This window comes from Camarhynchus parvulus, chromosome 3, assembly GCF_901933205.1.
Source record: "Camarhynchus parvulus chromosome 3, STF_HiC, whole genome shotgun sequence".
In the NCBI taxonomy this organism is placed as follows: Eukaryota; Metazoa; Chordata; class Aves; order Passeriformes; family Thraupidae; genus Camarhynchus; species Camarhynchus parvulus.
The window spans coordinates 32,162,658-32,178,490 of NC_044573.1; the positions used below are offsets into that span (position 1 = coordinate 32,162,658).

General features: G+C 43.5%; 1 protein-coding gene across 1 annotated transcript; it reads right to left on the reverse strand.

Moving 5' to 3' along the window:
- Positions 1-13,841, reverse strand: HNRNPU (heterogeneous nuclear ribonucleoprotein U). The gene is given in 15 exon segments (XM_030944403.1): positions 1-1,284; positions 1,702-1,773; positions 2,833-3,035; positions 3,290-3,529; positions 4,065-4,233; positions 4,602-4,730; positions 5,311-5,430; positions 5,696-5,959; positions 6,360-6,472; positions 7,541-7,640; positions 9,223-9,362; positions 11,713-11,786; positions 11,910-11,995; positions 11,997-12,022; positions 12,858-13,841. Coding segments are annotated over 15 exon segments (2,526 nt in total). The 5' UTR covers positions 13,594-13,841; the 3' UTR covers positions 1-1,230.
- Between the last annotated feature and the right edge of the window lie 1,992 nt (positions 13,842-15,833).

A 15,833-nucleotide genomic window follows, 5' to 3' on the forward strand; every position in this document is an offset into this window, starting at 1 on the left:
TAACAGAGCAACCACCAGATTTTTTTAAAGAAACACAAGTATTTCAGCATGTACAGTAATGAGTTTAAAACTGTCCAACATCGTCGCTTTCATACATTCTCTTCCTCTTTATAGCATTAACGGGATTTTAGACCTTGATGGCGACAATCCCAAACAAGAGTAAAATGAATTTATTTTATTGCAAACAAACGTCTAGAGTTAAACTTCTCCACCCACTTTCTTTAAAGAGAAAAGGAATCAGCAGGCTAAGGAGATACACCCATTTGAGAATTGACATGATTAAAAATTAAGATATAAAATGGGTGACTCACAGTTTCATTAGCTTACAAAATGGTGGAGGTAACTACTACAAGCACACTAGGTATACAGTATTTTGTGGGGAAAGAGTTATACAGACACACAGCTAACTTCATATAGATCCCATTAGACAACTGGATTTACAACAAGTTTTGTTTAATAAGAAATGGGCAAAGCCAGCTTCTTTTCAGAATCAAAATGCAGAACAAATGGAAAAAAAAAATTATGGTGTTGTACCTTCACAAGTTTGAGCCTCCACAAATAAAGCAACCGAGTTTTACAACTTTAAGAGCTTCTACATACACTCCACCATCACTATTTAGCCCCAGGTTTCCTCTTTGCCCCCAACATCTCATTGAGATCCAAAAGTTACAAAAAAGTCCTAGTTATTGCCAGAAACTTTTGCCTCCCCCTCCTCCCCTCCCCACCCAAGAGCTCCATAGAGAGGATGGAGTGTAATAGGGAGCTTTACATAATCTCATGGTATTTGAGGGCTACTAAGATGCCTCCATACGAATCTGGTTGCTAACATTTCTATCATATTGTGACATGACTCACGACTGTTTCTTAGAAATTGGGGGATGGGGAAAAAGGAGAAAATTCTTTAATAAAAAGACACCAGGTACAAAGCAACGTTTTACTTTTGTTGTGGTAAAAAAAAAGTCACATTTTACAGATAAAATGTAGAACCCTGAAATACTGACACATTCTCTTTTCGTGCACAATGCTGAGGTTCTCTTACGAATCACTTTAAAACTGCAATTAAAAATGTACAAAAAAAGAAAAGAAAAAATCAACCCACAAAGCTTCTAAAAAAGGAACCCGCAGGCACTTCCTCTTGTGGAATGTTTAAAAAGTTAGCCTACTAAAGAAAACAGTCGACTTCTTGTGAAGGTTTTGGAGAAATATGTATCAGTTCATTTATTTGGGTATTCAATAATATCCTTGGTGATAATGCTGACTCCATGGCTTCTGACCCCAGAATTGCTGCAACAGATTAATAAATAGTTAGTTTTAACCTGTAATCACATAATGGTTAAGTTTCTTACTTGGGAAAAAAAAAAAAAGCATTTAACAAATGTTCCCCTGGAACTTGAGAAGATTAAAGTCCTCTCCAATCACAGCAAGCTCCTGAACAACTGAAGGCAGTTAAAAGTTCACTTCACAGCAGTAATGTGAAGCCAAGTACTACATACCATTAAGAACATTAAGCCACAGCTGGTATTTGATATAACAAGACCATCCAGGCAGATTAAGTTTTGCACAGGAAGCTATTTATAGTGATATTACCTAGCATTAGAAGATTTTGCTATCCACTTTTGACTATGCATCTCTTTATTTTAGTCAGCATTTTACAACATTCAAGTTAACAATCAGTAAGAAGGTAAAGTTGGGACTACTTACACCCTGCTGCCACTGGTTGTAGCCCTGAGATTGGTTTTTGTAGCCACGATTATTTCCCCTTCCTCTGAAGTTCTGCAAGAGGAGAGCAGTTCTTAACTACTTTGTCTATACACATTTTTTAGCAGTATCCTAATACAAATCTTTATTACCACCAAAACATCACACACCACATAGAAGTATCAGCCCCAGGTTAATAGAAAAACACACCGCCAAAAACAATATAATGCCAAAAGCCTCCTTCCTCCCCTCTAAGCAACTGCTTTTTAAGCATAGGGGAAAGAACCCCAGAATTAATAAACCAGCTCCAACTGTTGTTGCCTGGTCTGGAAAGCTGGCTAATCCAGTTTTGACTCACCCTATTTCCAGCTCCTAAATGCACCAGGACAACTAAAAATACAAGAGCTTGTCTATTTTTAGTTAGGAAAGGCTGTAGTTGCTACAAGGGTATGTTATCTGATCAGACAAAAGGATATGGGTCACACAACTGAAAATAGACAAGCTAGCCCACAAAACTTCAACAGAAGTTATGGTACAACAAAGGGACATTGACACAAGTAGATAAAATTTTGCTTTTCCCCTGTTTGTCAGTATTAGGCAAACCTGAGCCATGTTTACTGGCTTGGGCTCCATCTGCTGGCTCTTCAGTAATCCCAATTTTGTTTTTCCAATACTTCCACCAATATACCATCAGGTAAGATCTAGGCTAGTGTGTCTTTATTAGTTGTGTTTGACACCAGACACCAAAACAAAGACTCTGTGTGCAGAGCTATTTTGAGAAAGTTCTCTACATGTTTGATAAAGATACACTATGACCCTCAGGCCAAACAACAGTTACTATTACTGGGGAAGGGGAAGAAACACACAAAAAACCAGAGACCAGCCTTTACACACATGCACTAAAAATCTTCATTTTTAACAGGACAGAGGTACAGCCCTAACATGAATGCCCTGCATCAGCAGTTGTTACACAACATTCAGAGCCCATGGCACATGTACTAAACTATAAAGGCCTTGCAACATGGCATCAGTGTAGCACCACAACCAAGTCTGTGACTCCTCACAGGCACCACAGCTGTCAACAACATCCAAAGCACTGTAGTTCAACTAGGCGGCCCACCCTCAAAGCATCACCTGGTTGTAGTTTCCCCTGTTGGGCATTCCACCTCTGTTATAGTTTCCTCTGTTTGAGTAGCCACCTCTGCTTGGAAAGACAGGGCCGCGAGGATAGGGGTAGCCAATTGCTCCGCTGCTGCCACCGCCACCGCCGCCACCTCCACCACCCCGCTGAGGCATGTTGCCTCCCCTCCTGTTATATCCACCACGATTGCCAGGGACTGCAAGGGAGAGAGAGTTACTTTAATCAAGTAATTGTTAGGTCTTACATATTTCCTACACCAAGATGAACAGTGCAATCCAAGGTCTGACAAGCCTCTCATTTAAGCTGAACAATTAACTATGTATTAAAACATTAAACTTACTGAAATTGAGATCAAGGTTCCCACTATATAATAATTGCAATGCAAGTACTACAACCTTTTTCCCCAGCAGCAGCAACCTCCAGAAGTCACAGATTTATTTCTAGACTCACCTCCTCCTCTGAAGTTGCCCCGCATGTTGAATCCTCCACGTCCTCTCTGACCCCTATTAAATTGATTTTTATTGCTCTTCTTGTTCTTCTTTGAGCCAGTGTTCTGCTTCTTTTCTGGCGGAAGAGCTTTCTTACTTTCTTCTTTATACTGTTCCAAAAGCTTCTGAGCTTCTTCTTTTTGCAACTCTACATAGATTATTTCATCAAAACATTCTGCTACCTCTGGCAGTGTGAAGTTCCCTATAATTGCAAAAACACTGAGTATTCAGCATCTACATTCAGCTATAATCAAAGCCACAATTTAACCACCTTTCCCCCATTCTTCCTCCCACCCTCTGCATCCCCTCAGCATAGGGACAAAATTACATAATCTGAGCATTTAGGAAATATAACAAGTGACAAAGGAAATAAACAGGTCTTCATGGAGTTGCCAGTACTGTTCCAAACCTCGAAAACATTCTACCTATCTTTTTTTTTTCTTTTATAAGCCTCCACTCAGAACACCAGTTTCTGCCAAATATGTCACGTATATAGGGCACTTTATGCCAAGACAGCTTTGTGCATCTGCATGAAGCGTATCACCGTAACTGAGTAGTGTTAAGGACTGCAGCAGAGGGAACACAATATAGTGTTATCCTACCAAGTTACAATAGTCTTCCAGTTTTGTATAAGTACAACTGTTTAAGATAAAGTGGTTTTTTAGACTTCACGTTTACTTAATCCTTTAAACAGATACTCAGCATCCTAAAACACAGTATAGGATTATGTTCCATGCCTTTCATTTTGAGAACTGCATGCTCTGGAAGATCTTTTCCCTCCACCTCTGCCTTCTTTTGTGTTCTTTGCTTGTAGTCTTCATCTTTTGGGCAAACAACAACTGCTTTGCGCTGGAAGCCTGCAAACAGGCACATTTTTCTCCTCTGCGCAGCTGCAGACACATTTGTCTGAAAAAAATGCAGTAACTTACTACACGTAGCTGTCATTGTAAGAGTTAAGGAAGTCAACTTATGGTGTATAGACTTCACCTCTACAAGAGCTTGCAATGAAGTTTACAAATAACTGGACATAAAGATGCTGCATAATGCAAAGTTACGAGCTCGTATCAATGTGTTAAAACACTTCCTCCCACATCCCATAAATCTAGAGAAGTTCAGACAAGCATTTGTAGTAATATCTCAACTTTGTGTCCCCTGAATGAGTAGTAAGTCAGTAACTGAAACAACTGCTATTATAATATAACTTTAATCCCAATTAATTACTACAATACAGCCTATAGAAAATTTTCTTAACCGTTTTTCACTGAAGCTTCTACCTGATCCAAAATGAAATTCCGCTTCTTACGAGCTGCGATCTCAATGAACTTTCCAAGACACTGTGGAGCTCTCTGCAACAGTGTGTTAAGTTTTCCAGTGTCTGCCATCTGACGCTTAAAACCTGCAACCTATGGAGAAATTTCCCAGAGTCAGTCAGTGTAGTCCTGGTACATGTGGCTGACATTCTTTGCTAAATGCTTTCCACCACAGTTCAAGGGTTGTTCAATTCAAGGCCACAACTGCTGCAAACTCATCACTGAAATTCTCAACCCTTCCTAGAACGTAAGAGATTTGTTCAGTTCAAGGTATACTCATCACAATACTAATTCCAGCTCTGAGAACAGTGATGTATAGAGAAGTAGAAATACATTCAGTAGTCAACAACAGCTGACTATTTCTTACATTTTACCACAAAAAAGCTTCTGAATCTTATCATGTGCGAATTAGCAGCTCAGCAAGGTAATAAAATCTTTACACAGAACCATTAGGTTGGGAAAGATCTTTGAGATTACTGAGTCCAACTAACACCACCCTTATCAACCAGACCATGCATTTAAGTGTCACAGCCAGTCTTTTCTTCAATACAAATGGCCACTAGCTAACTAGCAGCCAGCTTCTTTGATACCAAAGAACCCCATGGCAGCCAAAGACCCTGGATTTACAGCAAGTTTTCAATATATCAAGAAATAAAAATGTCTTACCACTTACCATCATTTTGTCCATAATAGTATTTGTCCCAAGAATATTGTATTTTCCAGGATTTGCTGCTGCATGTTTGGTAACCCATGTAGTCTTGCCAGCTCCTGGCAAGCCAATCATCATCACCACCTATGACAAAAAGTTCTGTATTTGAGATACTAGTTCAAAGATTTTCTTTAATACACAGCTTAGCCCAGCAAGCCTAATGGATACTGAGAGGGGGATGAGGGGGTCTTGGGGGTGGGGAAGGTAGTGGTAGTGAACAGGTCACAAGACACTAAGTATTAAAGCTCCCAAACAAAAATGTCAGAGTGAGATGGAATAGTCCCCTTAACTCTTAACCATTTCCATCCATGTGCTTTAACAACTTTTGAGATCATCAGGAGAAACTTACTTCACAATCCTTCTTTTGCTCAGGTCCCTTTGGTCCTCGGACCCTATCCTCCAGGGGGACCTTCTGGATGAAGGTGTACTCTTCAGGTACTGGGAAGTAGGGTTCCTCCTTCTGACCAAAGTTAAACTCAACCGCACAGTTATGGCAGAGAACATGTGGAAAGAGTGGTCGCCCATCAAGAACTTCCTTGCTTATTTTGAATGCAACACCAAGCTCTTGTCCATTCTTGGAATATGAGAGTTCCACTTCCTCACCATCAAAATTCTGTTTTTCAGACAAAGCATTATTTTGGATAAAATTAACTCACTTTATACAGTTAATCATCACTTCATTCTACTGGCTATGTTCATTTAACTTCTGTAACACTGTTATTTCATAAAGGAACTAAAACAAATTTTCTCTTCTAATGAGTCACTATCAATGATCATTTTGTTCAAGATCTGATTTTTTGTTAAAAGGCTTTAAAAGACATTTGTCCATGAATATGAAATTATGTTGCCAGCAGTCACTGTCAGTAATAGCTGCTGTTTCTACTGCCTGCCTATGTTAAACAACTTGTCTTGCTCCCATGATTTTATGTATTTGCGTTACTGCTTCTAACATCAAAGCAGTCTAAAAATTCAAGGATGTTTCCCCTCAAAAGAAAATATAAGTGAAAACTTACAGCAAAACATGCAATCACATCATTTTCATCAAACTTCTCACCAAAGTCTTCAGTCTCACAATTGCAGGTCTTTATTCCTTTTAGAGAATAACCGTAAGAAAATTCTTCTTCACCTGAAGGAACAATTTAAACTAATTACAAAAAGGCTTTTCCATCTAACCTTTTAGACATAAATCACCTTACAGCTACTTAAATAAGCTGCTGTTCAGAGTATTTTTATTAATGCCAAAACATCTGACACCCCCCAACAGCTATACAAGCTCATTCTTCTATTCAGTACTTTCACTTGAGATAGAACAGCAGTGTTTCCTCATCCCTGTTTAAAAGCTTTATGCTGCTGGTTCCAGATTTATGCTCTCAATAAAAGCTGAACTGTCAGATAAAGACATGAACAAGTATTTTAAACTACGAAGACCTGATTATGCACTGGTATACCTGCTGTAACGTAGTCAGAAAGGCTTTCTGAAGTTAGTCTCCAGGAGCACTTACCCCTCCCATTTTAAAGGGAGTTTAGCAGACAGTCAGCCTATGCAACAGCTGAGGATGAAGCTGCAAGGAACAAGCTAACAGGAAGTGTCAAACACAAGGACTCAGGTGTGACTTAAGTAGAAGGCTGTTGCTGATGTCAGAACACATCAACTCACCAATATTTCCCCCAAATATATGTTCCAGCAACAAGTTACAAATATTATCATCATCATTTGTCATATATAAAATGGAAGCCATACTTCTTTCTTTCCAGCAATTTACAGAAATTAGGATTTCCCCACCAAATAAAAAAAAGATAATGTAGTTACCATGGGCTAAATTTTATACCATGCACTACCGTTTAAAAGTGGAGGGAAGGGCAACTCCCCTTTTCTACTTTTGATACTACATGAAAAAGACAAATCCTTTATCTTGTCAAGTATTTAACAATGTTCTCCATAACCCACACATAATCATTGGAAGAATTAATTCTTAAATTATGGCCCTAACCCTTACATGTCTGAATACTTAATGACTTTATTTGGCCCTAGTAATGAACTTTCTCACATCACATCCAGAGAATGACTCAAATTAAGATTACTTTTCACAACACACAGACTACAGTCCCTAAGCTTGTCCCCTCTGCTTCAGGAAAAAAAAATTTAAAACTTCAGCCACATCAACACAAAAGCAATTAAACATTTAAATCTTACCAAGCAACATTCCACTTGTGTTCAGTGACCAGCCAACTCGCACTTCATGTATGTCAATGTCTTTTGTATACAGGTGTTTAACAGGAATCTTTTCTGTAACCTATTTTTAAATTATTCAGTAAAAGGTAAGCAGTATTTATTATACACTAACAAGATGGAAGAACAAAAGGTAACATTTTGAACCTTTACACTTTGGTTAAATCTTTGCAAAGTCTAAGTGATCACCTTTAGCAAAACCAAAACATGCTCGAGAATATCAAACTGCAACTAGTGACTAAACAGCTCTATCTCCTGACTTAGCAATGAAGATTGAAGATACCATAAATCTTTATCACTTTGTCACAGCAGCCCCTGTCAGTGGTCAAAAGCCTTAAGTCCTTTTGACATTGTATTAAAATCACAATCAATACAAATATTTATTTAAAAAAACAGAGTTGCCATGAAGTTGGGATAAATAGTACATTACTTAGCTAAGAAAATCTGCACTGTATTAAAAAAACTGCTTCTTAGAGGGAAAGTATTACACTATCCCTTTTCACTGTGAGCAGACTTCCTGGGCAAGCTGCCAGCTTCCAAACAACATAACCAGATTAAAAAAAAAAAAGAGGCAACAAACAAAAACACCCCAGAAACCCCAACAAACCACCTAAACACACTGGAATCTACATGCAGCCAGTTGTTTTTAACTGTCTTTAGAAACTTTACTAAAAGGCAATAAAAAGCCCATCAGTATCTTATGAACCTCTGCAACTATTCCAGTCAGGTGACTGAGGTGAAACTCATTTGAAAGCAAACAGGACAATAAATAGTGACATAAACTTCACTTCACTGGCCTTTCAAAGTTACAGGTGCCAACAGACACAGAAATCACTGCATGCAAAAGGCTGGATAATGGGATCACTACCCAATTCTCATGGTAACAGTTACATTTGAAAGCACTAGAGGAAGAGAACAGATTAATATACACAGGCCCATCATACGCAAAGAAGCCTTTAACATTGCTAAGTAAAAAAGAAATCAGAAAAATAAATTCAAGCTTCGTGGTTTTGTTCCTCTTTCATCAACAAGCTGGAGAAATCAGTTTATTAGAAGGCTGATTGCTCTTTGCCATTCTTACCCTTCAGGAGAACTCTTGCTCTCAAAATTCAACCACCTGCTATATGCTCACATTCAATGCATCCTGTCAGAGTTAATGATGTTGAAAGGGACCTCTAGAGGTCATCCAGCCCAAATCCATGCCTAGAGCAGATCAAACTCAAAGACTAAGCAGAACCAGAAAGGACTGTTGGGATAACTTACATTCCTTTAAAAAAAAAGTCAAGCTTTCTGTAATCTTCAGAAAGCACAAGCAAACTTCTGAGTAGAGAGTATAAAAATACTTTCAGTGTTGATGCATGAGATGACAAGTAGAATTAATGATTAAAAAATAAGACCAAAAGTATCATATTCAGAACAAATGTAGTGTTTTGTGGGTTGTTTTGAAATTTCTGGGTTCTGTCTGTTTGTTAAATCAAAGTTCTTATAAAAGAGAAAACAGTTTTGCAAACTGAGCCATCTTCTTTTAAGAGAAGGCCGTTTAAGAGTCCTGTTCACATCAATGTGTTTCAACCAAGTCCAAAAAATGTGACAAGTATAAATATTGTATTTAAGCATGCAAAAGTCTCCCATAAACATTAACTCACCTTCATCTCAAAGCAGACTTTGCCTTTAGAAACTCCATAGGAGGCTCTCCCTCCAGCCCAAAGGAAAGCAAAGCTTTCCATGGTCAGAGAGGAAGCACTAAACCGGTCTCTTGAGATTTTAAAATGCAGGTCACAGTTATCTGTTAACATAAAAATTATTCTGTTTACTCTGATTACAAAATTAAGTACAGGTGTCCAATTTTATGCATTAAAGATGATGCCAGCTTTTAAGGGTGATTTTAAAGACTAACTGCCAGCAAGTACCCATGATCTTTCTGAGAAGCAACATGTCTAGATGGAACTGCAGACTGCAGCTCAGCCAGAATCTTAGGAAAAGCAAGCTAACGAGTAATTTTCAAGGTGCCATCTTCACTTCTGTCACACAAATTCCCTCTATTCATGTGCTTAAAAATCCCTAACTTGCACCGTATCTGTTTGAACCCTCTGTCAGTTACCTCTCTCCATCAATACAGAGCCATCTGCATCGTGCTCTCCAGTACCCTCTAGAGACCTGATTCTGAAGCAGCCTCACTGCTCAAGCCCAAGCCTAAGGGCTGCTAAGAAGTAAATGGGAACACAAATGTTTTTATTTAAGTACTGAAGGTAGTCTTTGGTTAATACAGTCAATTAGCAAGTCAAATTAGATGATGTCTATTAAAATAAAGGCAGAGAAGCCAGATGCAGATATGCTAAGCACAGAGAGTGTGCTAAGAGAACCTACTTCAGCCCAGAAACTCGACCTACACACTGAATTCACCTATCACTCCAAGAACCTAAGCAGAACCTTGGTTTTACAAGCATCTTCAGAGCTGCACACCATGAAACTGCAAACGAATGTCCCAGTAGGTTTCAGAAAAACAATGCCAAATCCTAACAAGAGGTGCAGCATGCAACACTTGAATTCCCTAGAGCAAGGAATCCACAGAAGCAGCTCCAAACCTACCTGATGGTTACAAGAAAGGAGCAAAATGAGCAAACAGTGAGGAATTCTGCTCTGGTATAAAACCTGCAGGATGCCAGAATACACTAAAATGCAGCCTGCCCTGTACTACTGGCAACTCTTATGCACAATATTTTATTTTGTTTGCATACAGCCACCCCCAATTTCAAAAATACTATTCGTGATCCAAGTGTCTTCTCATTAGTACTGCTAACTCTTATTTGTTGAAAAACGGATAAAATCATACAGAAGAAACCCACGTTTGCAGGCTACCTTTAGAATGGGAGATGAGAAACAGAATTTGAAGTTACAGCTTCTTCATAAGACACAGGCAATAAAAAGCACTTAAGAGTGGCTAAACCTCTTACATGTCTGGATCACTGTCCAGAAGAGAGAGTGCCAATTTGTTACACAATTCAGCCTTACAGCTATGTTTGAATCTTATCTCTAAAGAGTCTGCCAACACTTTAAATCAGAACTTGTCCAGTAACAAGATTTTCTGCTAGAAAATACTATTATTACTAGAAACAGTAATAATGAAAAGCAGTTATTTACTCAGCTATTGGAAAAATCCAAAGCTCCCACAGAAGTGGCTACTCACCAGGTTAGCAGCTAGAAACTTGAGACTTAGTTAGCAAAATGTCAGGGATGGCATATCCAGCAATCTATGTGACTGTAAACTAATACCTCCTTCCATTTCAAATCATTTCTTGTGGAATAAAACCACCTGAAACTTCTAACAAATATACCAGACAATGCCAAAAGTTAAGCTTTCCTTCCATGGCACTGTAAGAATCCAACAAATTCAAGCATTACTTCAAGTTTTCTAATATTGTGCTGAGTCCTTATACTTACCCTCAAGAATACAAATGTCAACTCTGCCATAATGGAATGTTACAGTAATAATGATGTTTATAATCTGCCTCAAAAAAAAAGTCGGTTTGCAGACACTGCTCACTTTCTGTGCTCTGCTGACCAAGTCTCTCTGCATTCCACTTGCACAAACCACCACCCAAAGCCCACACACTCACAGGTTACATGAATGGGTCATTTCTGAGGAGGCACTACTAGATTTTGTTAAGTTTATTAGAAGATAGAAAGAACACTCCACTGGTCAGTACCTAAGCAGGGTATGCTCACTTCCCAAAGTGTATTTTGTAAGCACTTATGCTGTTGTCTCTCTGAGCTTTCCGGGCAGAAGTGCTGGACAGCTGTTCCATCGAGCTGTCTGCAGGGTGTTCTATGTGCACTCTACACTTACCCACCTAAGCTTCCATACCAGATTAGTGTTTTGGTTGAGATTTCTTCACAGAACTGTCTATCACTACAGAATTATAGAAACCAAGCTTATTACTGCTAACATACTCAGAGCCTTCTGTTCTTTTCTTTGCTAAAAACGGGTGGAAATACACTATTTTTCTTGTTTTCTTAAAATTACCTGGTAATGAAAATCAACAAATATTATCCTCCCCGTCTCAGAAAGCGTGGCAGTAAGATTAGAAGCCTTAACACCACATCTTTCCAGAGCAAAGGAAAGCGTGTTTACTCACAAGTATCAAGACAAACCACTGTGTCGTCAAAATGTTCATCTTCTTCTTCAACAGGTGGTTGAGGGGACTTGGCCCTGAAAAAAACAAAACCAAACAAAACATAATAAGGCTACATGTATTTTCGTGAAGTTAAAACAAGACTTCTGTACTCTATTCCTCCTCATCACAAAATGCTGCCCAGCACCAATTCTATTTACCTGCTATACTTGTTTTCCTCAATGTATTCAAAGTATCCCCGGCCATGGTCTTCACGTGGTCTCTTTACTCCCCTCTTCTTCTCACCAGGCTTTTTGCTCCGTTTTACCATCTCCTGTAACAGAAGCAATGAATAATTTACATTATTGTAAGTTTTATTTTAATTGGAAAAAAAATCTATAGCATGGTTTCGACTTTACAAACTGCAGCAAGCTACAGCATGAAATAAGCAGTAACATCTTAGAAAAGAATTTTACTATGTTACTAAGGTAAAGGCCTGTATGTTGAATTTTCACGGGAGACTCAAAACTTGTCGCTAATCAGAAATGATTTAGCAAACGGAAGTCGCCAATACACCACGCAGCAGCCAGTACGGCCCTCAATATTATGAGCCCCACTGAAACCACCTCGAAAAAAAGAAAAACGAAAAAAAAAGAAAAAACTAAAATGGTAAAAAAACCCTCCTGACCCGCCGCGCCTCCAAACCCGCAACACCATCACCACCCGTCCACCACGGAAGCAGCGGGACATTGCCAGCCGCTCGCAAGGGCACCGTGCGATCCGCACGACTGCGCCTCCTCCCGGCGGGCCGCGGGCGGGAGCCCCAGGGAAGGGATTCCTCCTCCTCCTCCCGCCTCCATTGTACCGCCAGGCCTTCCCAGCGCCATCCCGGGCGGCGGCGGCGCCCAGCCCGGAAGTGACGTCAGGCGCGCCCCGCGCGGCCGGGCGCACAATGCACAGCGCGCCCCAGCGGCCCCTCCGCCGCCCCTCCTCCCGCGCCCATCCCCCGCCCCCCCGCCGGGCCAGCACGAGGCGCGGGGCCGCCAACGTCCTCCCGCGCGCGCCCCGGAAACCAACCCCCCCCCCTCCCGGCCGGGCAACCCCCGTCATGGCGGGGGGGCCGGGATTAATGGGCCCCCACCCCGGTTCCCGCCGCCACGCTCACTCACCCCCGGCGCCCTGCGCCCCGGGGCGGCCGCCTCCGCCGCCGCCTTCCGCTTTCTTCTGCTGCTGCTGCTGCTGCTTGGCGGGGCCCGCCGGGCCAGAGGCAGCAGCGGGCCCCGAGGCGCCCCCGGCGCTCTTGCCGGGAGCCTCCTTGGCGGCAGCGGCGCTGCGCGGCGGGAGGAGCGGAGGGGGCTGCTGCGGCTGCTGGGGCTGCGGCGGCTGCTGGTCACCGTGGCCGTTGGCGTCTCCGGCCGCGGCCTCCTCCTCGTCGGCCAACTCGTCCTCCCCCTCTTGGAAACCCTGGTCGTCGCCGTTCTCATCCTCCTCCTCCTCCTCTTCCTCTTCATCGCCGCCCGCCTCCTCCTCCATGGGGCCGCCCCCGGCCCCTGCCCGCTCGCCGTTCTCCTCGCCCAGCTCCATGGCGTCGCCATCGGCGGCCTCCAGCCCTTCCTCGTCGTCATCCTCCATGGCGGAGGCCGCGGCCTGGCCGGGGCCTCCCCCCTGGCGGAGCTGCGCGGCGCCCCCGCCGCTCTCTGCCGCCTCCCCCTCCACGCTGCCGTTGCCGGGCTCGGCCGCGCCGCTGGCGGGGCCGCCCCCGCCGGCCTCCTCCTGGTCTAGCGCGGCCTGGAGCCGCTCCATGAGCTCAGCCTTGAGGCCCTTGTCGGAGAGGCGCCGCTTTTTCAGCTCCTCCTTCAGCTCCGACACCTTCAGCTTCTTCACGTTCACGGGCGAGCAGCTCATGGCGGCGGCGGCGGCACTGGCGGCTCGGTCCCTGGGCGGCGCGCGGGCGGCGGCGAGCAGGGACAGACGGGCGGCTCTGGCTGTGCGTGCGGTGTGTCAGTGCCCCGGCGGGCGGTGGGTGCGGGCGGGAGGCGCGGGGGGTTCGTGCGGCTGCGGGAGCTGCGGAGCCGGACCCGCCTGGCGCCAAATCCTTTCACCGCGAGCTCGCGAGGGAGACGCGCCTCGCGGGGCCGCGCACGCACCGGCGCCGCGCGCGCGCCGCCCCGCCCCCGCGCACGTAGGCCCTCCCGCGCTACCGTAACGCCCGCATTACCGTAAATACCCGCCCGAGCGCAGAACTCCTCGCCGCCCCTGGCCCGCCGGGTTCCTCGGCGGCCGCCGGTCGGCCGATGGATACACCGCTCCGGCACAATGAGCCCGCTCCGCGCTGCGAGCCACCCCCGTGCCAGCTCCCGCCCGCCTGAGGCCGCAGCCGACCGAAATGTCCCCCACCGGGGCTCCGCATTCCTGCCACAGCCTCGCAGCGCCCTGCCCTCGTTCCCTGGCTCCTCTGCCCCCACGTCGGGCCTAGCCCCGCGCGGTTTATCGCGTACGGGCTTTGAAAAGGGGCCCTGCTGCTCGAAGTGGTTCCCTGGCACAACCCTGCTAACGCGGTTACGTAAGGGCAGGAGCGGGGTTCCCGCAGCACCGGGAGGCAGGCACGGAGCCTCAAGCAGAGCCGGCGGTAACAAAGGTTCTCCAGTGCATGAACTCCTGATCTGGAGCTCGGCACGGGGCTAATCCGCTCACCAAAACTGCGCAGCTTTCCCTCTTTTCTTCCACCTGCCTCCCCCTCTGTACATGGGGCTCTCCCCAGCCACACAAGTTGTACAGGCATCGAATTTTGGATTTTTCCAATCCGGTCAAAAGTAACGTGAAAACAAAGAGTGGAGAGGATTTCACATGAGTAGAAAGGCAGCACAGATCTACAAGTCGGCTTCCTCAGGGAGCCCAGATAAAAAGCTAATTTTCAATTGCAGGAAAAGAAATGCAAGTCAAACCACCAGAGGATCAGTATGGAGCGCAACAGAAGGGAAGGTGGGTTTGCCATGAAGTTGCCTTGAATTGATACAGATTGTGTGGCCTCCTGAACTGGAACAAATTACGTTTACCTGCCCTAGAGCAAGGGAAGAGAGACAAGGAAGTCATCCTGTTCTAAGTGTGCAAGGAAAGGGCGCTTTCACACACGCACACACACACACTGTCTGTCCTTAGTCAGGCTACATCTATTTGGAGAAAACTCAACTTGGTTGGCAAGGTTAGCTGAACCCAGCACTACACAACAGCTTCTTGGAACTGATTCAGGAAGAGATGCAATACGTACAGATGAGAAAAAAGTTCCAGAACCTTTCCCTTACTTTAAGGTCAAGTTAGTAGATTTTATTTCAGTCACAGTCACCTCAACAGCAGAAGGGTAAGAGTACATCAATGCAAAGGAGAGGTCAGTGTGTGATTTAGCTGTACCACTCTAAATCATTGCCTTCATCCATTTCTTCACAAAAGAACAATCTTAGCTAGTCTGCTGAGGGAATCCTGACATACACTGTTCTGCCAAAGTGACAACAAAATTAAACTAGTTAATACTGCAAGATTACTGACTGAAACTTACAGATAATTCTGCATTCATTTAGATGGCATTTGCCTATCCAACCCTCATGTTTTTGTTTTTGCTTTTTTTCTAGTATGTAAACAAATTTAAACAGAAAATACATCCATAAGTCTGTATTATCTGAACCTCAGTCCGAGCCCTGTGTTTAGACCTTGATCCTGCACAGAGCTTTTCACATGTTGAGTCATATTTCTGGAAAAGTTTAATCAACCCCAATGTCTGATAATCTACTACTGCAAACTTTATGGATTGATAGATTCTTTTAGGCCAGCTTTGTATCCCTAAGCCTTGCCTTAAATGAGCACATCTGCACATATTGACAGTGCCTCTGTGCTAAAAAACACCCTCATTCAGAATCACCTGAGAGCTGCAGTCGTCACATTTAATCCTATTCCTAAAGGATGTCATGTCTCCCTACTTCAGTAACATGCTCATACTGCTTTATACTCCTGTTACCATGGAGAAACAAAACAGCTAACAGCTTTGAGGCACATGGAGAGATTCCTTTCCCTAAAGCATCCAAGCCTGTATATAAAGGCACAAGTAGATAAAGTAAAAATCATTTCCCCTCTCCCCCTTGAAATTTAGCACT